General features: G+C 42.5%; 3 protein-coding genes across 7 annotated transcripts in view; all 3 read right to left on the bottom strand.

Annotated features, from left to right (window-relative positions):
- LOC124009576 (type I phosphatidylinositol 4,5-bisphosphate 4-phosphatase-A-like) lies at positions 1-10,384 on the bottom strand. 2 transcript variants are annotated; one of them, XM_046321486.1, is made up of 8 exons: positions 10,168-10,384; positions 8,817-9,010; positions 8,496-8,602; positions 5,001-5,106; positions 4,618-4,670; positions 3,933-4,023; positions 3,466-3,579; positions 1-1,747 (listed from the first exon to the last, which is right to left on the bottom strand). In XM_046321486.1, exons 1-8 carry the CDS (start codon positions 10,283-10,285, stop codon positions 1,646-1,648), a joined length of 885 nt encoding a protein of 294 aa, XP_046177442.1. In that variant the 5' UTR covers positions 10,286-10,384; the 3' UTR covers positions 1-1,645. The 2 variants fall into 2 exon arrangements, with proteins under 2 accessions (XP_046177442.1, XP_046177443.1); XM_046321487.1 differs by lacking the exon at positions 1-1,747 and having other exon boundaries at positions 2,239-3,579; positions 10,168-10,383.
- A 173-nt stretch (positions 10,385-10,557) lies between these two features.
- On the bottom strand, positions 10,558-15,767 carry dnaaf6 (dynein axonemal assembly factor 6). The gene is made up of 6 exons (XM_046321488.1): positions 15,409-15,767; positions 15,110-15,179; positions 14,432-14,528; positions 14,208-14,304; positions 13,765-13,850; positions 10,558-11,050 (listed from the first exon to the last, which is right to left on the bottom strand). Exons 1-6 carry the CDS (start codon positions 15,493-15,495, stop codon positions 10,918-10,920), a joined length of 570 nt encoding a protein of 189 aa, XP_046177444.1. The 5' UTR covers positions 15,496-15,767; the 3' UTR covers positions 10,558-10,917.
- A 747-nt stretch (positions 15,768-16,514) lies between these two features.
- The window catches only part of LOC124009600 (G protein-activated inward rectifier potassium channel 3-like), a 12,564-nt gene continuing 6,852 nt past the window's right edge, over positions 16,515-22,226 (bottom strand). For all 4 annotated transcript variants that reach the window (XM_046321538.1, XM_046321539.1, XM_046321537.1 and 1 more), the window contains exons 5-8: positions 21,723-21,915; positions 18,771-18,968; positions 18,336-18,466; positions 16,515-18,029 (exon numbers count right to left, since the gene is read on the bottom strand). In XM_046321538.1, the coding sequence (XP_046177494.1) occupies positions 17,754-18,029; positions 18,336-18,466; positions 18,771-18,968; positions 21,723-21,915 (798 nt within the window). In that variant the 3' untranslated portion in view covers positions 16,515-17,753. The remainder of the gene's footprint in view (positions 18,030-18,335; positions 18,467-18,770; positions 18,969-21,722; positions 21,916-22,226) is intronic.

Genomic DNA, 22,226 nt, shown 5'->3' with positions numbered 1-22,226 from the left:
TGATATTTTCATACATCATGTCTTTATTGTGTGTAAACAAACTCTGATATGAGCATCAGCCAGGTTGTTGATTATTGGCATCATTAACATGATCAATATTGTACATAATATCATGATTAAAACATGATCATTATAATAAATAACAAGATATTTTAAAATATCTATTACTGGTACCGTCACAGTTCTGTCAAGCAGGGTAACCATCTCAAAGAGCTGTACGTGTGTCCATCCGTTTGTCACTCTGTGTGTGTGTTTAAAATGATGCCATTTGTGGTTTAAATGATTGATTGTCTGTATGTAAATGAGGAATGTGTGTGGTTAAGGTCTGGACATGTTCCCGTGTCCAGAGACTTAGTGTTAGTAAGTCAAATATCTAACAACTTTGCAGATTCCCGTTAAAATAAGTAACAAAGGGTTGCAAAAATAACCCTATTGATTAACAAAACATTTTTTTTTTTAAGTTATCCAAGAATCAAATCATGTAGTGTTATGCACACAAGTGCAATATCGGCTTAGCAATAATTACTCTGACATGAACAACAAGAAATATATGTACAATTAAAACAAACAAAAAAGAACATTGTTGTAAAATAAATAAATACGACCACATCCAAACCACAGACAGGATATATGGTTAGATGAAGTGTGTTTCAACATGCAGGTAGTGCGTCTAGATTATCTTCAGCAACCGTTTTCTCTTACCCTGACTGAATCCCCAACGGCACTCTACTCCCTATTTAGTGCACCACTAGCAGAGTAAGGGGTCTACAACAACCACAGCCTGCCTCTTTCACCAGGGCCTCATCATAGTACATTTAGTGTAGTAAGACCATAGAGTTGGAAAGAGAGCACACTTGGCCAAAAGCCAGTTTTTTCTCTAACATGGGCAGAGCCATGGTGGGCTTTCACCACCTTGAAGCTCTCTAGTACATATCTATGAGTTCCACTGAGAGCTCATGTTGACCTCACTTGTTAGCTCTTAGCTGGATAAGAAAACAATATTAACCAAGAGCACAATAAAGAGATGATCAGATCACTTGCAACAAACTTGTGTATAAACTGAAGTCCTTGAGGATCGATGCTTTTTCACTCTGGCTGCATACCACTACAGGGACTCTCCAAATGTTGCTATGTGTGGGGAATGAGTGAATGTGTACGTACATACATACATGTGTGTATGTGTGTGTCCAGTTAAATGGTTTAATCTTTTCCTCCAACTTCTTTAAGGCTTCTAAGCTGCTTTGGATCAAAGACGAACACTACCACAGACAGACTATGCAGCATAAATAGACTCCAACATATACAGACCTCACTCTGACGATGCCCTAGCAAGCAACCCAATAGGCACCCTATTCCCAATATAGTACACTACTTCTGACCTTCGACCAGACTGAGCCCTGGTCACAAGTAGTGCACTATTTAGGGAATAGGGTGCCCTTTGGGACACAATCCTAACCTCCCTTCAAACCCAGCTCCATGTCTGGGGGAAGGAGGGTAATTTAGGTGGTGTTCATCTTACACTTGCCTCAATTTAGCTTCATTTGCCTTTCAACAGTGCTTCAAGGGTTTTCCAAAACAAATGAATGAATCTCATGTAAAATGCCCCAAAAACAGAACATATATTCAGGGTTGCGGAGGAGCAGTCTTATCCGAGGGCTATGTCATCATTTAAGACTTGGTTCCACTCAGCCATGCCATGATATGAGGCTCTGGTGTGGCTGCCAGCGCCTGCCATAGAGAGACTGGCCTAAGCAACGATTAAAACAGGGAAAGGAAAGTAGTTGAACATGTTAAAGCGAACTACTCATCAATTCATAAGTAAATGTAGAAGTCAAGCTACTGCTCTTTTAGGATATTATTCATCATCCAGTTTGGAAACACAATGACAAAAGATTAAAGGGAAGGAGGGGAACTTCTTGTTTTGATCTTAGTTAAATGAATAAAAGGCTCCAGGGGAGGGCTGGGCGATAAAGGCTCAAAAATCATATCTTATGGACGATATACGATACCTATATCTGTATATATACACACACACCTAGACTGTTTATGTTCTCTAAATAAGCTTTGTTGTACAAATAACAGGTCAAATACTCCAATTTTCAAACAGTCAGAAATAATGTAATTAATTTAGGGCTCGTAAAATTAAATCTAGGCTAAATATGAGCCTACAACAATAGTCAGCCCCACTAACAACTTAATTATTTTATCAAAACAGTTTAACCTGCTTTAAAAAAAAAAAAAATCACTGATCTGACATCCAAGTCGATCTATGAAAATGCCCTTTTTGTTTACAAATGTAACCAGAACCAAGTATAATACACATTCCCTAATAATGACCAACTTCTTGTAGCAGACATTATCGAAAATTAAAACACATCTCACAAACAATCGCTCAAGCACAAGCCCACGTGCTACTGAGTAGCCAACTAATCTTTATGATTTCAAGTTTAGCCAACTTGGATTAGCCATCTAACAAAGCAAAACAATTGAATTGTTATGAACACACCCTTCTGTCCGTCTCCAACTGTTGGAACAGAACGCTAGTCTGCCCACTTTGTTCAGATGTGGAAATCAAGTGGCCAACCATGTCTCATAAAGAGAACTAGTTCATATAAATTGTGTTTTTTGCTTATTGCACATTTATAAAAGCTAGACAGCTAGTATAACAGTAATGCCGCATGCAACATGGAACATGTATTTTCTAGAATAGATGTTCATTGGTACTCCTGTTTTAGTAGCGTCTGCTCGGCGCGTAATTTGAGGAGTTGACATGAAAAGGGTACGGTTGAAAATGATAACTTCTCCTCTTACAGTAAAATAATGTTGCAATGTTTCTTGGTGTCCATATGACCGATTCTGTTGGACCTTAAACACAAATATCAAGTTGAAACCGCTTGTCAGAGAGGTTGTTGTGTGACAGGGGGAGGGGCTTGGTGTGTGTGTGTGTAAACAGAGAGGAAGAGGCGAAGCGAGAGGTTTTACTCACCAAAATAAGCCCAATGCGTTTCTATGTTTTTTTAACCTAAGCTTATCGGCTGCTTTCCCGCCTTTGGGACAACGACTCCCATTGTTATAGCGGAGACATACGCAGCTCGTCATTATATACAGATCTCTGGTATAAATGGGAAGGTGCACAGCACAGACGGAGCGAAGGAGACAAGACAACATGAGAACATGAGAACATAAACGCTCAGAAAAACGATAAATAAACTAACTAGCTTCTACAGATACAGGCATTTGGAATAACACGCAAAAACATCAAATTAATTCGATATATCGCCCAGCCCTACTCAAGGGTGAAGTTCACCCTAGGTACAGATCTAGGATCAGCGTCCCTTCCCACAATCCTGACCTTAACCATTAGTGGAGAAATTGCAAAACTGACCCAAGATCAGCACCTAGGGGCAACATCACTCTACGCCTGCGTGTGTGTGCCTATGTGAAGTTCTGTAGGGGCTCACTAACAGGCATGCAGGCCCAGTATAGAGCCCGACCCAGGGTCAGGAGTACCAGCAGGATCAGCATGGCCCAGGAGGCATAGATACCCCCGTAGGCCTGGGCCTTCACCCACGTACCTGCCTGCAAAACACAATGAGGAAGAAGACTTAGAGACACAGCATGTTACAAGGCTAAGGGCGGTGTGTTTCTGATAGGACTCTGACAATGTGTCACGTAAAGTAGCCACCTGCAGCACAGAACACACAGAGACAAAAGGAGAGAGAACACAGAGAAACATAGATGCAAGACACATGCAAGGTTTCTCCTTAGCTAAAAAAGCGCTTAGGTGAATTGGCGTGGCAGAGGCCATGGTTGTGAAAGAGGACGGATATTATGCATTTTTTTAAACATTGTGTTCTTGGGGGTTTGTTTTTATTGTGATGTCATCACCTGGCGTGTCGTGTAGAGTGGACAGTGTGGAAGTGTGTACTCACCACCAGCCCAGCAGTGGAGATGCTGAAAAGCAAGCATAGTAGAATACACCACAAGCTCCGCCTTCGAGGGTACCTCTGACCAATAGAGGAGCTGCATGTCGAAGGGCATGATAAAAGAGAAGGGGAAATGGTTAAAAAACAAAAAACTTTTTTAAAATTTTATTACATGAAATATAACCAGAAATTGTTGCGACTTGCTTCGTCTGTCCAAAAGCATTTTTATGGTAATGGAAGAACTTCATAGGTTTAAATTATTAGTTGATGAAGCAAGTCACACTAACAAAAGGTTACATAAGAATCACTGAGCTCAGACTTGACATGTTGCACACAAGACCGTAAGGAGCTTATGCTGAAGACTAATGCTATGGGAATCTGACCGACTGCTGACAACTGCCTACAGCCCACAAGGGGACATATACATATTTAACATATACTATGAAGGACATCAGTGGAGGCTGGTGTGGAAAGGACAACTCATAATAATAGCTGGAATGGAATCAGACACATGGAAAACATACGTTCGAAAAGTTACATTGATTCCATTCCAATCTTTACTAGGAGTCTGTCCTCTGATTTTAAGTGCCACCAGCCACCACTGAAGGACTTCATCTTGAGCATAATTGTGGTATAACCACAGCTGTATTGACCAAGCAGCCTATGGACAAAGAAACCAATCGCTACTCACACTTTCCTGCAGTGTGGGCACCTGGCGAGTGTCCTGTCAGTAAACTCTGTCCACTGAAACACATTACAAGAAACTCATTTACTGTATAATATTTTATATTTACGTCAATTCAATTGTCCAGTAGAGTATTAACCATGTTAGCAACATTCAAGAATTCCTTGCCTTCATAAGTGTTTTGGTGTACACTATGGCTCTTTCTCAAAATCATCTTTCCTAGATTCCTTTTCCTCGCATCCTTCTGAAAACGCATTGGACAAGGTCTAAGGGGGAGGAACCTTCTCCTCCTTAACAGTCGAGAGAGGATGTGAGGAATCATGGAATGACTCATTGAGATGGAGCCTATATACACACACACTGGCTTTGAGAGAGGTGAAGGGTCGTACCAGGAAAGTGTTGTTGCAGTTTCCACAGGAGACGCGAGCTCCGGCCGGCTGGGGTTCTGGGCTGGCTGGACCAGGGTGGACTGGACCCAGGTTAATTATCCTCTTACTGGGGAGCACAATCACATAACTCACTGTTCAGTCTAAGTCAGTATTACTAGCTAGGTTCAAATACAACAGCGTTACTACACAGGAAAACACATTTGAGTCATTGAGCAGATGATCTTATCCAGAGTGACTTCCAGTCAGTGCGTTCCACTGATTATAGTAGGGAAAAACAACCAAACAGTCATTGCCAGTAGACCCTTTCTCCAAATAGCCGTTATCAGCATAGTCAGTGCCAGGAAGAAGAGAAAAATCAGCAAAAATAAATAAAAATAAAAAATCAGCAACCACTTAACTTGCTATTCAGTCCAATTCAGTATTACTAGCTAGGTTTAAATGCAACTGAGCGCAAGTTCCATACCGGTCAACAAACTTATCTCGGGTCCTGGGTTAGCCTTACGCAGCCCTTAACGTACTAGTATCAGTGTGAATGAAGGGGTTTCAAATGCTATGTCAATTGTATTCACCAAGTAGACAACATGCCACCTGGACAAACTTTCTCCATACCCAGGCAGTGGGTGCATTCGAAATGGCACCCTATTCCCTATATAGTGCACTACTTTTGACCAGGGCCCATAGCACCCTATTCCCTATATAGACAGGTTTGTGCCTTTCCAAATTATTTGCCATATATTTTTTCAATGGTGCTGTGACGTTCCAAAAGGTTCTGAACCTTTCTATTCTAACAGTTTCTACTATTGAGGTCAAGCATCAATGTCCTCGAGTGGCCCAGACAGAGCCCAGACTTAAACCTGATCGAACATCTCTGGAGAGAACTGAAAATAGCTGTGCAGTGACGCTTCCCATCCAACCTGACAGAGCTTGAGAGGATCTACAGATACAAATGGGAGAAACTCCCCAAATACAGGTGTGCCAAGCTTGTAGCGTCATACCAAAGACTCGATGCTGTACCTTGTCAGCTCGGGGGTTTGAACTTGCAACCTTCCGGTTACTAGTCCAACATTCTAACTAGGCTACCCTGCCGCCTCTACACTCTAACCACTAGGCTACCCTGCCGCCTCTACACTCTAACCACTAGGCTACCCTGCCGCCTCTACACTCTAACCACTAGGCTACCCTGCCGCCTCTACACTCTAACCACTAGGCTACCCTGCCGCCTCTACACTCTAACCACTAGGCTACCCTGCCGCCTCTACACTCTAACCACTAGGCTACCCTGCCGCCTCTACACTCTAACCACTAGGCTACCCTGCCGCCTCTACACTCTAACCACTAGGCTACCCTGCCGCCTCTACACTCTAACCACTAGGCTACCCTGCCGCCTCTACACTCTAACCACTAGGCTACCCTGCCGCCTCTACACTCTAACCACTAGGCTACCCTGCCGCCTCTACACTCTAACCACTAGGCTACCCTGCCGCCTCTACACTCTAACCACTAGGCTACCCTGCCGCCTCTACACTCTAACCACTAGGCTACCCTGCCGCCTCTACACTCTAACCACTAGGCTACCCTGCCGCCTCTACACTCTAACCACTAGGCTACCCTGCCGCCTCTACACTCTAACCACTAGGCTACCCTGCCGCCTCTACACTCTAACCACTAGGCTACCCTGCCGCCTCTACACTCTAACCACTAGGCTACCCTGCCGCCTCTACACTCTAACCACTAGGCTACCCTGCCGCCTCTACACTCTAACCACTAGGCTACCCTGCCGCCTCTACACTCTAACCACTAGGCTACCCTGCCGCCTCTACACTCTAACCACTAGGCTACCCTGCCGCCTCTACACTCTAACCACTAGGCTACCCTGCCGCCTCTACACTCTAACCACTAGGCTACCCTGCCGCCTCTACACTCTAACCACTAGGCTACCCTGCCGCCTCTACACTAACCACTAGCTACCCTGCCGCCTCACTCTAACCACTAGGCTACCCTGCCGCCTCTACACTCTAACCACTAGGCTACCCTGCCGCCTCTACACTCCACTAGGCTACCCTGCCGCCTCTACACTAACCACTAGGCCACTATAAACAGGCCCATTTGATTTTGTCTGGCTTGCCGGTGTAGGCAGGAACATCAGTACATTTGGAAAACTGGGATATAATAAAAATAATAAATAATTAAAATCAGGGTGAATTTTCCATAAATAGACAAGTGTCAGCAAGATCTTAACTACTTTTGCTAACTTTATATTAAAATTTATTGAGATAAATAAGACATTTGGGGATATGAATACAGTGTGTGTCTGCTTTACCGTCAAGACCATTTTATTGGTAAACTACACTAATGTAAACATGTTATTTTGCCCTCATCCACTCAAAGACATTCAGAGACGAGTCCCGAAGCCACTTCTGCATTGTCTTGGCTTTGTTCTTAGAGTCCTTGTCCTGTTGGAAGGTGAACCTTCTCTCCAATCGGGGGTCCTGAGTGCTCTGGAGCAGGTTTTCATCAAGGATCTCTGTACTTTGTTCCATTCATCTTTCCCTCGATCCTGACTAGTCTCCCAGTCCCTGCCGCTGAAAAACATCCCCACAACACAATGCTGCCACCACCATGCTTCACCATAGGGATGGTGCCAGGTTTCCTCCAGACGTGATGCTTGGCATTCTGGCCAAAGTTATAGATCTTGGTTTCATTTGACCATAGAATCTTGTTTCTCATGGTCTGAGTCTCCTTTAGGTGCCTTTTGGCAAACAAGTGGACTGTCATGTGCCTTTTACTGAGGAGTGGCTTCTGTCGGGCCAATCTACTATAAAAGCTGGCTTGATGGAGTGCTACAGAGCTGGTTCTCCCATGAGGAACTCTAGAGCTCTGTCAGAGTGACCATCGGGTTCTTGGTCACCTCCCTGCTCTTGGGGACCTTCATTGCTGCAGATACTTTTTGGTACCTTCCCCAGATCTGTACCATGACCCAATCCTGTCTCGGAGCTCTACAGACAATTCACCCAACTTATTGTGGGAAGCTTGTGGAAGGCTACCTGAAACGTTTGACCCAAGTTAATAAAGGCAATGCTACCAAATACTAATTGAGTGTATGTAAACTTCTGACCCACTGGGAATGTGATGAAAAAAATAAAAAGCTGAAACAAATCATCATCTCTTCTATTATTCTGACCTTTCACATTCTTAAAATAAAGTGGTGATCCCAACTGCCCTAAAACATGCTATTGTTTTACTAGGATTAAATGTCAGGAATTGTGAAAAACTGAGTTTAAATGTATTTGGCTAAGGTCTATGTAAACTTCAACTATATATATAGCAGCGTGGATCATCATTATTTGGACATTAGATTAATGAGCCAAATCTGTTTAAGGTCCAATATCATTATTTCTGGATCTGTTTGAACGGTTTACACATTCGGATCGAAATTGTTCATTAATATGATCACCCCTTTTTGTTTTCTAAATAGGTAAAAATGTGCCCCCCTACCAGTAGGGGCGGGGACAGGCGATCCTCTGAGAGGTGACTTTGCAGATGAGGAGACAGTTACAGGGACAGCGGACATACTTCTTCCCTGCTGGTGCATTCTTGATGGGCTACAGAGGGTGACAGAGACACACAAGAGGAGGAATGGGATGAGGATGAGAGGGAGACACACAAGAGGAGGAATGGGACGAGGAGGAGGACGAGAGGAAGAGGGAGGAAGAACAAGCCAAACCAGATGAACAAGAAGAAGTCATTATCAGAGTACCATTTTGCAACGCAACCTAAATGAACACACAGGTAGTAAACACTAAACAGGTTAGCCACCGTAGCTTCGTTGCAGACCCCACACTTGACCACATGCTGGTGGAGCTTCCCCTCCACGCTGATGAGGCTCTGACACACCCTACAGCTGATGACTGGCGCGCTGCCACTCTCTGGGGAGGTGAGGGGGGAGTACGGAGGAGGGTCCTCCCCCAGGAGCACTGAGGGTTGGGTGGGACTGGGGAAGGGAGGGAAGCCTAAAATACAGAGAGAGGGAGGCACATTTAAAATTTTGGTCATTTTAGCTGACACTCTTATTCATAGCGACTTACAGTCAGTGCATTCAAATAACTAAGGCCTTAACAAAATGTACACATAGTGGCAGAGTAGTGCACTGCCGCTGAAACAATAAAGGATTAAACACAGAATTTGACTCTGGAGTTCCAACTGAAAATGAGCTATATAAAAGGACTGCAGGGACTTCTCTCTCTCTCTCTCTCTCCCCTCTCTCGCTCTCTATGTGTATGGAACTTAACACAACTGTTGTACGATTGACAGAAATCAGCAGTTACCACTATACAAATAACTTCAAATAGACAAGTGTGTAAATAAATACATTAAAAGGCATATTGTGAACAAACACATGTTTTACCCACCCAACTCATGCCACTGTTCTAATATGTAGTTATTATTATTATTATTATTATTATGTAGTTAAGTACAGTAGCCCCTCCCAATTACTGTCTCCGTTGGTCGTCGTCTTACATTGCAGTAATTATGAGCTTCCCTAGTGGCCCAGAGCGGTGTCAATCAAATCAGGTGTTTTGGTTACATACAGAGATTTGCAAACTAGCTAGCCAGACATCACCGGCAGTATATATTCAAATAACTGTAGAAATATTACACTACTAGCTATAATTTTATAATAGGCCATCAACATATCTTAGAATTACCAACAATATTATAACACGTGGATCACCTGGTATCTTGCATACTATACTGAGCAATTAGCTAGTTGGGCTACTTAGTTAGCCAGCTAGCCATCTTTGGGTAGACAAAGTTATAGTTAGTTCCATACATAAAACATCATGGGTGTTTCTGTTTAGTACAACATCCCTGCAACTATGAGGACTAGCGGACAAAAGCAGAAAATGCCAAAACGTTACAAAAATATAGCCAATTAGCTAGCCAGGTGACTAGCTAGTTATTGAGTTTGATGGGCGTAGCAGCCAGCTAACCGCTAGTTAGCTAGCTAACAGGCATGCTTGCATCAACAGCTGGCTAGCAACCACGATTCACTCCCCAGATACTGTCCGTGTAGATACCAGGAAAGCAACCTTTCGTGCTCTTGACGATCTGCAAATCATAGGGACCGACGCTTTGGCTAGGTAGGAGAACATCCATGGATACTCACTTTGTGGTTTATTTGGTAAACCATAGGGAGCCGCGCCCGGTGACACTCCGCCGTTACCGCCGACAAGAGCACCATCTCCAAGATCTGCTAGTAACGGGGACCTCTCACCGTCCGCCATACCGAGAGCAAAGGCGTGGGAGGAGCAGAACCGTGCAGCGCAATGATATGGAGCCGTTATATTGTTGTGTCCGGGATTTTGTCTGAAACGTATGCGTCACATGATCACACGTTCGCTGCTGTGACTGTCAGACCATGCACACTTCCCCATAATTGGTCAACACAGCCCACAACTGCCTATGATAACACAGCATATTGCATAGTAACAAACAAGAATGGTAACGCTAAAATATAGCAGAGGGTGTTGGTGAATATAGCACAAAGAGGAAAATAAACCAGACACATGTATTTATTGAAACGCTGCCAATATATTCCATGCAACAGAAGAAAACAAATATTCAATGAACAGATTAAATGGTCAGACTTTATAATGAAAACCATGGAACTCTACAAACAATCAAGTCATCTATCTTGCGAGAAATTGACAATACACATCTCTTCTGCTTCATTACAGAAGACATAGGCTCTGCTCTCACCTGTGCACGGGTCAGGTAAGTAGGAACTGAAGGAACCCCTAGATAGATAGGGACTTCAGGAACCCATAACCACATGCACGTGTCCTCCAAGATTTGCTTAATTTCCTCTCGAGTTCAGTTTGTTCCTCAATTATTTTTCCTTTCTCCTAACTTTCTCTCATCGTTGCAGGTTGATTTGGTCCATGAGGCGGTTCATTGGTAGAGTGACCTCCAGCTCCTGTCTTTCACTGTAGAACTGGGCTTTTCCATCCTGACTGTGGACTGGGTGAGGAAGGTGTAGGCCCAGTTTACTGTGTGGAGAGAGAAGAAAGGATTTAAAGCTAGAATCCTTAATTGCTACATCCATTTTTGGACTTGTGAATTAATTATATAAACCCATTGATTCTTGAAGAATATAACTTATAAATGCTTTATTTACCTGTTATTTTACTGCTGCATTCTGATTATTTATTATTTTTTAATTATCTATTTACTTAATACTTATTTTTATTAAAACGGCGTTGTTGGTTAAGGGCTTGTAAGTAAGCATTTCACTGTAAGGTCTACTACACCTATTGTATTCAGCATTTCACTGTAAGGTCTACTACACCTATTGTATTCAGCATTTCACTGTAAGGTCTACTACACCTATTGTATTCAGCAGTTCACTGTAAGGTCTACTACACCTGTTGTATTCAGCAGTTCACTGTAAGGTCTACTACACCTGTTGTATTCAGCATTTCACTGTAAGGTCTACTACACCTGTTGTATTCAGCATTTCACTGTAAGGTCTACTACACCTGTTGTATTCAGCATTTCACTGTAAGGTCTACTACACCTGTTGTATTCAGCAGTTCACTGTAAGGTCTACTACACCTGTTGTATTCAGCATTTCACTGTAAGGTCTACTACACCTGTTGTATTCAGCATTTCACTGTAAGGTCTACTACACCTGTTGTATTCAGCAGTTCACTGTAAGGTCTACTACACCTGTTGTATTCAGCAGTTCACTGTAAGGTCTACTACACCTGTTGTATTCAGCAGTTCACTGTAAGGTCTACTACACCTGTTGTATTCAGCAGTTCACTGTAAGGTCTACTACACCTATTGTATTCAGCAGTTCACTGTAAGGTCTACTACACCTATTGTATTCAGCAGTTCACTGTAAGGTCTACTACACCTATTGTATTCAGCAGTTCACTGTAAGGTCTACTACACCTGTTGTATTCAGCATTTCACTGTAAGGTCTACTACACCTGTTGTATTCAGCAGTTCACTGTAAGGTCTACTACACCTGTTGTATTCAGCATTTCACTGTAAGGTCTACTACACCTGTTGTATTCAGCATTTCACTGTAAGGTCTACTACACCTGTTGTATTCAGCATTTCACTGTAAGGTATACTACACCTGTTGTATTCAGCATTTCACTGTAAGGTCTACTACACCTGTTGTATTCAGCATTTCACTGTAAGGTCTACTACACCTGTTGTATTCAGCATTTCACTGTAAGGTCTACTACACCTGTTGTATTCAGCATTTCACTGTAAGGTCTACTACACCTGTTGTATTCAGCATTTCACTGTAAGGTCTACTACACCTGTTGTATTCAGCATTTCACTGTAAGGTCTACTACACCTGTTGTATTCAGCATTTCACTGTAAGGTCTACTACACCTGTTGTATTCAGCATTTCACTGTAAGGTCTACTACACCTGTTGTATTCAGCATTTCACTGTAAGGTCTACTACACCTGTTGTATTCAGCATTTCACTGTAAGGTCTACTACACCTATTGTTGTATTCAGCATTTCACTGTAAGGTCTACTACACCTGTTGTATTCAGCATTTCACTGTAAGGTCTACTACACCTGTTGTATTCAGCATTTCACTGTAAGGTCTACTACACCTGTTGTATTCAGCATTTCACTGTAAGGTCTACTACACCTGTTGTATTCAGCATTTCACTGTAAGGTCTACTACACCTGTTGTATTCAGCATTTCACTGTAAGGTCTACTACACCTGTTGTATTCAGCATTTCACTGTAAGGTCTACTACACCTGTTGTATTCAGCATTTCACTGTAAGGTCTACTACACCTGTTGTATTCAGCATTTCACTGTAAGGTCTACTACACCTGTTGTATTCAGCATTTCACTGTAAGGTCTACTACACCTGTTGTATTCAGCATTTCACTGTAAGGTCTACTACACCTGTTGTATTCAGCATTTCACTGTAAGGTCTACTACACCTGTTGTATTCAGCATTTCACTGTAAGGTCTACTACACCTGTTGTATTCAGCATTTCACTGTAAGGTCTACTACACCTGTTGTATTCAGCAGCATTCACTGTAAGGTCTACTACACCTGTTGTATTCAGCATTTCACTGTAAGGTCTACTACACCTGTTGTATTCAGCATTTCACTGTAAGGTCTACTACACCTGTTGTATTCAGCATTTCACTGTAAGGTCTACTACACCTGTTGTATTCAGCATTTCACTGTAAGGTCTACTACACCTGTTGTATTCGGCACGTGACATTTTTGTATTTATTTGATCTTAGTTAAACTGTCATACACCATCAGAACCGAATATGTAAACAATGTCAATGTAAACAAACACTATATAGCCTCAAAACATGGTTAAAACTATAAGTCCTTACATCCATAACCCTGTCTTATTAATTTGAGAGTTCTTACATTTTTTCCCCGCTTTGTTATGGTTTCAATTAAGGATTCTAGCTTTAATGAGTAAAATAGATATGAGAGAAAGAAAGAGCGAGAGACAGAAATACATTGTGAGTGTGTGTGTGTGTGTGTGTGTGTGTGTGAGAGAGAGAGATGACAACATGTGATTTAGATAGATATAAATATAGAGATAAAGCATTCTTTATGAAGAAAGAAGGAGCAAGATATGAGGTCAATAAATAGTAGTAAATAGTTTTCTGGCTGTGGATAGAAAGTCTGGAACTCTTTACAGAAGGATGACAGGCAGGCAACATTCTAAAGAATTTTCTAAAGAATCTTACAAGTTTGGCGTTCGCAGATCAAGGAATTTCTCCTTCACATCCAAGACTACATCTGTTGCTTTGGTGTCTGGCAGTTTGATTTTCACCTGAGAAGATAAAGTTTATATTATTATTATATTATTGTTCTGTACTATAAATTTCAGACGGGTGTAATAGACTCCAAAAAACTTGCCCTCAACCCAGATGGAGAACATTCTATTAATCTATTCAAGCCAAGTAATAGATGCAAGAAGATGTAACATTGCATTACAGAGCACAACACTGAAGCTACATGGTTACCAATAGCATAGAATTACATACAGGATCCTATAGAATCCTATTGAATCTCTATGGTTACCAATAGCATAGAATTACATACAGGATCCTATAGAATCCTATAGAATCTCTATGGTTACCAATAGCATAGAATTACATACAGGATCCTATAGAATCTCTATGGTTACCAGCATGCTGTCACAGCACATGGAAGAGGGATCCTTTCGGCTCATCCCAAGAAACATGTCCTCTGTCCCAACATTCTGCTTCAGCAATATGTCATACCTGAACACACACGTTCCCCAGCCAACAACAATGACAGAGAAATCAGATGTGAGGGATGGGAGTACCAATTGCCTTGTCTGGAATGTTGTTTTCTTTTTCATGGTGTTAGACTGCAAACTTGACTTACTCAGGCTTTGGCCGGGTGTCTGTGAGGTCATCAAACTGCGACCCCTCTGTCACCTCCTCCTCACTCCAGATGGCTTTACTGTCCTTCTTGGTGTAGGCTGTTGTAACCATAGAATGAGTAATTTCATAGGATCTCTATGGTTGTAACTACATTTTCAAAATATATATTTAACCTTTATTTAACTAGGCAAGTCAGCCTAGTGGTTAGAGCGGTGGACTAGCAACCGGAAGGTTGCAAGTTCAAACCCCCGAGCTGACAAGGTACAAATCTGTTGTTCTGCCCCTGAACAGGCAGTTAACCCACTGTTCCTAGGCTGTCATTGAAAATAAGAATTTGTTCTTAACTGACTTGCCTAGTTAAATAAAGGTTAAAAAAAAATGTTAAAGAACAAATTCTTATTTTCAATGAAGGTCTATCCCAGCCAAACCCTGACCTGGATGACGCTGGGCCAATTGTGCGCAGCCTTATGGGACTCCCAATCACGGCCGGTTGTGATACAGCCTGGAATCGAACCCGGGTCTGTACCAGGGTCTCTAGCACTGAGATGCATTGCCTTAGACCACTACACCATTCGAGAGCCCCAAACATACACAGTTTGTTACTGTTTACATCCCAAATGGCACCCTATTCCATATTCCACTACTTTTTTTTGGTACAAGCCATCTGATAGAAACAGACCTGATTTGTTGGCAGCAGGTGAAGGAAAACCAATATCTCCAGGTCCCATTACGGCTGAGGATGTCATATTCTGTTCAGAAAATATTTCAACGAATAAATCACTTTCATAGACTGACATAGAAAGCAAGTGCAAAGTAACTGTTGTCACATATCTAACATTAACTAGCTGCATGATCATCGGGTTTTTGCTAGCATGCTAACTGGACAAGTTATTACATGTTGTTTGCCAAAACCAATTTATTAGCTAGTTTGTTTACGCAGTTTATCCAATGATTGATTAATCGTTAGCAATGCCTTACTCTACAATTGTCTTCATCATCCTCGTCCCGGGTGGATAAGAGGGCAGAGAGGGCTTGTAGATTCTGGGCTGATGACAACGCCTCCATGGACACTGTGAAAGAATATTCACTTGTTCGAGCAAAGGCTTCCTTCCCAAAGTCAGCTAACGTTACATACGTCAATATCGCGTTAAACCTAATGGACAATCTCTGTGTACCTAAAAATAGGTGAATTAAGATTATCTAAACAAAATCAAATCAAAACAATAGGATATATATATATTAATGTCCCACAAGGAGAACGTCAAATATGTTTTATAACTAAACCTATCTGTGGGAATGTGTCCGGCAACTGTTTCCACGGAGATGGTCGCTTAGCTTTTTTCGATGCCATGGAAACCGCGACTACGTCATCTTGTGGGAGTGACGAGAGACACACAGGTTTAAATAGAACCACAGAACTTTCCAGACTGGCACTTCGTGTTCTCCGATCTGAAAAACAATATAGGAAAAAACTCCAGCCAGCTAATCAGAAGGCGAGGTTAAACGTATTCATTATTTCCAGATTTACAGGAGTGCCTAAGGGTTTGGGGGAATTCAGCACATCTCTCTTTGATTATCTGGTCCTCAGCATTCATTGAACCTTTTTTCCTTAATGGGTCCCTGCCCTCTCCCTGCTTTTTGTCGCGTTCATGTATTAGTCAGAACTAGTAAAATTGGACAATTCAGACCTGTTAACTCCTTGTACCTACGTGACCAGGCCGTTCAACCAAGTCGGATATTCCCCAGTTTCCTAATTCAGACTTGCAATTGAATGCGGCATTAGACCCCTGTTACCTGGGAGACAGAGGGAGGGGACCCATGACTGTGCCATGCAACAGGCCTGAGCACTTTAGTGCCACAATGTGAACAAAATAGTCTCTTCTCACAGATTCTGTGCCGAATGAGTGACCTGGCAAACTTCTGATCCGTCAAGTATTGCCAGTGCCCAGAATGTCTCAACCAACAACAACAACAACAAAAACATTTAGACAAATGGACAGATTTTCAGTGAAACAGTGAATACTCTCATGGATAAATAGTGCAGATGACCACAATGATAAAAGTGAGCGCAAAGAGGAAGAAAGTTGGTGTGGAATATAGTTTATTAATTTTGATAGATAATAATTCAGATTTTCTTTCTATATTAAAAACATCAAGTAAAAAGTCTCCTATGTACACAGCAGCAGAAGCACGAGGTTGGGGTGAGCAGAGCGGAACACAGTTGTGCTTAAATCCTAAGAGGCTATAGAAAGAAAATATTTCATTGTGCTACTTACTTTCTACGTGAAATCACACAGAAACATTCCCAAGAGAGAAAATACTTTGTTTTGTTAGATGAATACTTCCACTAGTCTCCAGTTGGGACATGGTCAGTGATAAGCTACATATGATATATCCCTTTAAAATTGTTAACACAGTAATGATTCTACATCTAAATTAATCACAAGATGGTGGTTGTTTTAATGTAATCATAATGTACACTTCTATATAATCTTTTAAAACAATCCTTGTTTTTTTAGAGATAAAGAGATTTAGAGATACTATTTAAATCAATTCCTTGATATGCTCTTTACATGCTAAAGTGAAAAACCATACATGTTCTCTTCTATCACACTATCCATAATACATAATTCCTTTTATACATTGACTCCCCAATTCAGCCAACACATGACATGCTTCTCTTTCGATCTCTCTGAACGTTCCAGAACATTCCAAAACACCGTTCTCTTTCTATGTCTCTGAACGTTCCAGAACATTCCAAAACACAGTTCTCTTTCTATGTCTCTGAAAGTTCAGAACATTCCAAAACACAGTTCTCTTTCTATGTCTCTGAACGTTCCAGAACATTCCAAAACACAGTTCTCTTTCTATGTCTCTGAACATTCTCACCTGGCTCAACAACATCCCCTTTCCTGACAAAGAATTGTCAATACTTAATTCTTAAAAAATTAAAATAAAGTATTAATTAATATAATGTATATTGTTGGCAGCGGATATTGGAGCTATAACAATATAATATAATTATAGTGAAGCACAGATATTCATGGTAATAATAAAATGAAAGACAAAATTGAATTGATATAATTTGTCATGTCCAAGTCAATGTTATCCAACACAGCAAAGAAGGAGCAAAATGGACCATTTAAACCACCCAACTCTCCCTTGGGGAAAAATGTTCTATGGCTGTATGTTATACATTAGCTAAAAGTACATTTACAGTACTGCAGTTGTGGTTCATCCTGTCATGACATTTATAGTACTGTGGACCAGGGCTCTGCTCAAAATAAGTGCACTGCATAGGGGATAGGGTGCCCCAATCTACTTTAGGCCTCTGATTCTGACTGGTCAGTGGTGACACTTCCATTCAACTCCCCTGGTCCGGATTGTTCTTCTATTCCAGTGATCTCACCAACAGTAAATGAAACGGGGCCGACGACCCCTCCTTTCCCATTGTCTAGCTGCTTCCCTGATTGATTGGTCAGAGAAGATCCCTCCCATTTCTCTTCGTCCAGTTTACTGGAGATCGACCAATAGAGATGAGCCTCCAATCGGGCCGCAGCTAATGAGAGTTCGTGCGCTGAGCAGGAGGGAGTGTCCACCTACGGTATGAGTGGCGGTTACTGTATCGGACAACTTGGAAAATAACTTTCAGAATCAGGGTCAAATCATTTTGGTGACATGACAAGAGTAAGTGAGGAGACATGCCAGACTGACAAATGGTTAAGCTGTGTTGTTCTGTACTAGTGGCAGTGATCACATGGTACATGATTAAAAGCAGCGGGCCGTCATTGTCCATTCATTTCCACATGTTGAATCGCCATCCAGCAGGTTATAGCTAACACAGCAACCCTGCTACTTTTCGCCTTTCCCCTTTCTGGAGTGTGTGTGTGTGTGTGTGTTCTTACCTCAAAGGTTTGATGGAAGGCGCCATAGTCAATGTCAAAGAAGCCTTCGGCCAGTGACATCATCGGACTGAACCTGTGACCCCACTGGACCTCGTCTGCCAGGTAAGAGCTTCGCGCCTGGCACGTCATACCTGGGGGTCCCAACACATACGCACACACACTTTGTAAGAACACATGAACCCTGGCAGCGCCCCTTCAGCTGCTATGATGACTAAGACAATCTTTTCTCAGTGGGCAGGAAAGCCACTCCCCCTTCCGAGGCATGGTGAGAGCCTTATGAGCCTTATGGGAACCTGAAGTAACTGTAAACAGAATGTTTCCTTGATTCACTGAAAATGAAAAGTAAATAGTAGAGTCGGTTGCCTGTCTTTCATAGTGTGCAGTTTTAAAAACCTTTAGAATAAGTTGCCATTAAGGACTCAACCGTAGACTAACCAGTGGCCTCCACCATTCCCTCCAGGATGACGACCATCTCAAAGTCGTCCTTCTCCAGCTGGCCCTGAGACATGTCCCAGAAGGGCGAGCGGCAGTCGATCTCGTGGGAGATGACCAGTGGAGACACCAGAAACAGGCGGTCGTCCCCCGTTTCAAAACCCACACTGATGTCTGTCTGGTCCAGAGGGATAAACTCACCTGGAAATGGGGAGAGAGATGGAGAAGTGAGTTATTAAACCTTGAGGGACAGTTTCCTGGATACAGATTAAGCCTAGTCCTGAGGGACGTCCCAATCCACTTTACATGTGACCTCTTTCCTCTTCCTTCCTCCACTCCCCCTGCTCGGGAAAGGCTCTCTTGGGGAAATGTCATACATAGTCACCGAGTGTTCACTCCAAGTGAAGGGAGGAAGAGAAGATGATCATTTGGAATGGAATGCAGCCCTGGACAAAAAAAATACTCAATCAAGCATCAAATCTATAAAGCCCTTTTACATCAGCAGTTGTCACAAATTGCTTTACAGATCCCCAGCCGAAAACCCCAGAGAGCTTTACAGATCCCCAGCCAAAAACCCCAGAGAGCTTTACAGATCCCCAGCCGAAAACCCCAGAGAGCTTTACAGATCCCCAGCCGAAAACCCCAGAGAGCTTTACAGATCCCCAGCCGAAAACCCCAGAGAGCTTTACAGATCCCCAGCCGAAAAACCCAGAGAGCTTTACAGATCCCCAGCCGAAAACCCCAGAGAGCTTTACAGATCCCCAGACGAAAACCCCAGAGAGCTTTACAGATCCCCAGACGAAAACCCCAGAGACCAAGCGATGCAGATGCAGAAGCACAGTGGCTAGGAAAAAATAAGAACCAGGCTCTGAGGGTGGCCAGTCCTCTTCTAGGTGTACTGGGTAGAGATTTAAGAGTACCTGTAGCCATTAGGGCCAGATCGGTTTTCATTACTCAATGCATCACACAGTTGTGTCAAGTTGGCTGGATGTCCTTTGGGTGGTGGACCATTCTTGATGCACACAGGAAACCGGAGCGTGAAAAACCCAGAAGTTGCCATTCTTGACACAAACTGGGGCGCCTGGCACCTACTACCATACTTTGAACAAAGGCACTTAAATCTTTTGTCTTGCCCATTCACCCTTGAATGGCACACATATGCAATCCATGTCTCAATTGTCTCAAGGCTTAAAAATCCTTCTTTAACCCGTCTCCTTCCCTCCTCTGATTGAAGTGGATTTAACAAGTAACATCAATAAGGGATCATACAGTGCATTCGGACCCCTTACTTTTCCCCCACATTTTGCTACGTTACAACCTTATTCTAAAATTGATTCAATTATTTATTTTCTTTCATCAATCTACACACAATACCCCATTATGTCAAAGTGAAAACAGGTTTTTAGAAATGTTTGCTAATTTATTAAATTTAAAAACAGAAATAACTTTTTTACAAACTGTAAATATTCATACCCTTTGTTATGGTAAATGTAATTGATTGGAAATTATTTGGAAAGGCACACACCTGTCTACAGTGTATAAGGTCCCACAGTTGACAATGCATGTGAGAGCAAAAACCAAGCCATGAGGTCGAAGGAGTGTGCCTCCATCATTCTTAAATGGAAGAAGTTTGGAACCATGACCAAACTGAGCAATCAGGGGAGAAGAGCCTTGGTCAAGGAGGTGACCAAGAACTCGATGGTCACTCTGACAGAGGTCCAGAGCTCCTCTGTTGAGATGGGAGAACCTTCCAGAAGGACAACCATCTCTGCAGGACTCCACCAATCAGGCCATTATGGTAGAGCGGCCAGACGGAAGCAATCAGTAAAAAGGCACATGACAGCCCGCTTGGAGTTTGCCAAAAGGCACCGAAAGGACTCTCAGACCAAGATTCTCTGGTTTGGTAAAACCAAGACTTAACTCCTTGGCCTGAATGCTAAGCGTCAAGTCTGGAGGAAACCTGGCACCATCCCTACAGTGAAGCATGGTGGTGGCAGCAGTTAAATAAAGGTTAGATAAATCAAATTAAAATGCTGTGGGGATGTTTTTCAGCGGCAGGGACTGGGAGACTAGGCAGGATCGAGGCAAAGATGAACAGAGCAAAGTACAGAGAGATCCTTGATGAAAACCTGCTCCAGAGTGCTCAGAACCTCAGACTGGGGCGAAGGTTCACTTTCCAACAGGACAAGAATCCTAAGCACACAGCCAAGACAACGCAGGAGTGGCTTCGGGACAAGTCTCTGTATGTCCTTGAGTGGCCCAGCCAGAGCCTGGACTTGAACCCGATCAAACATCTCTGGAGAGACCGGACAATAGCTGTGCAGCAACGCTCCCCATCCAACCTGACAGAGCTTGAGAGGATCTGCAGAGAAGAATGGGAGTAACTCCCCAAATACAGGTGTGCCAAGCTTGTAGCGTCACATACCCAAGAAGACTCAAGGCTGTAATCGACGCTAAAGGGGATTCAACAAAAGTACTTAGTAGAAGGGTTCGAAAACATGTAAATGTGATATTTCTGTTATTTTATTTTTAATACATTGCAAAATGTTCTACAATCTAGTTTTTGCTTTGTCATTATGGGGTATTGTGTGTAGATTGAGGGCAGAAAAAACAATTTAATCAATTTTAGAATAAGTCTGTAACGTAACAAAATGTTGAAAAAGTGAATGGGTCTGAATACTTTCCGAATGCAGTGTAGCTTTCACCTGGAGTCACCTGGTCAGTCTATGTCATGGAAAGAGCCTTAATATTTTATACACAGTATATCACTTCCATACTAGAAAATAACATGTGGAGTGTTCTTGTTTGCATCTCAAATGGCACTATTCCCCATGTAGTGCACTACTTCTAACTGGGGCCCATAGAGCTCTGGTCAAAAGTAGTGCACTAAATAGGTAATAGGGTGCCATTTGGGATGCAGACCTGCTATGGGGGTTGATTGTATACTAGCCTCACCTTCCTGAGTCTGTTTAGACTTTATGAGTTTGGCCCTCATGTTGGCTCCAACAATGTGCGAGCTGCGCAGGTCCCCCACCCGAAACATCAGACACAGTCTGTCGTCTCTCAGAGAGATCACTGCATTCTTAGAGAACACCAGGGTCTCCGCGCGCTTATTGGGCTGAGAGATCTTCACAAACATACAGCCCACCTGAGGAGAAGAAGATCACTTCGTTGTCCTAACAAAGGTCCAAATGAATGGGACTTCTGCTTCCCAACAGCTCCAAAAGGCATAGACGGAGAAAAGGTCCTTTTAAGGGGCAGCTTTTTGATATGATTACAAGTTCTTCAAACTATTGGTACGATGGAGAGAAACAGATGTGATTGTATTATTGTCAGAATATGCCCTTAGGGTACAGTAAAAAAAATACAGTAGGGACTGTATGGGCCTGCATCTCAAGTGGCACCCTATTCCCTATATAATGCACTACTTTTAACCCGAGTCTTTTACCAGAACACTAT

Source organism: Oncorhynchus gorbuscha, linkage group LG22, assembly GCF_021184085.1.
Source record: "Oncorhynchus gorbuscha isolate QuinsamMale2020 ecotype Even-year linkage group LG22, OgorEven_v1.0, whole genome shotgun sequence".
Lineage (NCBI taxonomy): Eukaryota > Metazoa > Chordata > Actinopteri > Salmoniformes > Salmonidae > Oncorhynchus > Oncorhynchus gorbuscha.
This window is presented reverse-complemented; position numbering and strand designations above follow the sequence as displayed.

Coding starts and splice junctions, on each gene's coding strand:
- LOC124009576 (XM_046321486.1), bottom strand. CDS start 10,285: ATGGCGGACGGTGAGAGGTCCCCGTTACTAGCAGATCTTGGAGATGGT. Junction 9,011..10,167: donor TTTACCAAATAAACCACAAA/GTGAGTATCCAT, acceptor TCTGTATTTTAG/GCTTCCCTCCCTTCCCCAGT. Junction 8,603..8,816: donor GGGTCTGCAACGAAGCTACG/GTGGCTAACCTG, acceptor CACCCTCTGTAG/CCCATCAAGAATGCACCAGC.
- dnaaf6 (XM_046321488.1), bottom strand. CDS start 15,495: ATGGAGGCGTTGTCATCAGCCCAGAATCTACAAGCCCTCTCTGCCCTC. Junction 15,180..15,408: donor ATGATGAAGACAATTGTAGA/GTAAGGCATTGC, acceptor TTTTCTGAACAG/AATATGACATCCTCAGCCGT. Junction 11,051..13,764: donor GATCTGCGAACGCCAAACTT/GTAAGATTCTTT, acceptor CTCTCCACACAG/TAAACTGGGCCTACACCTTC.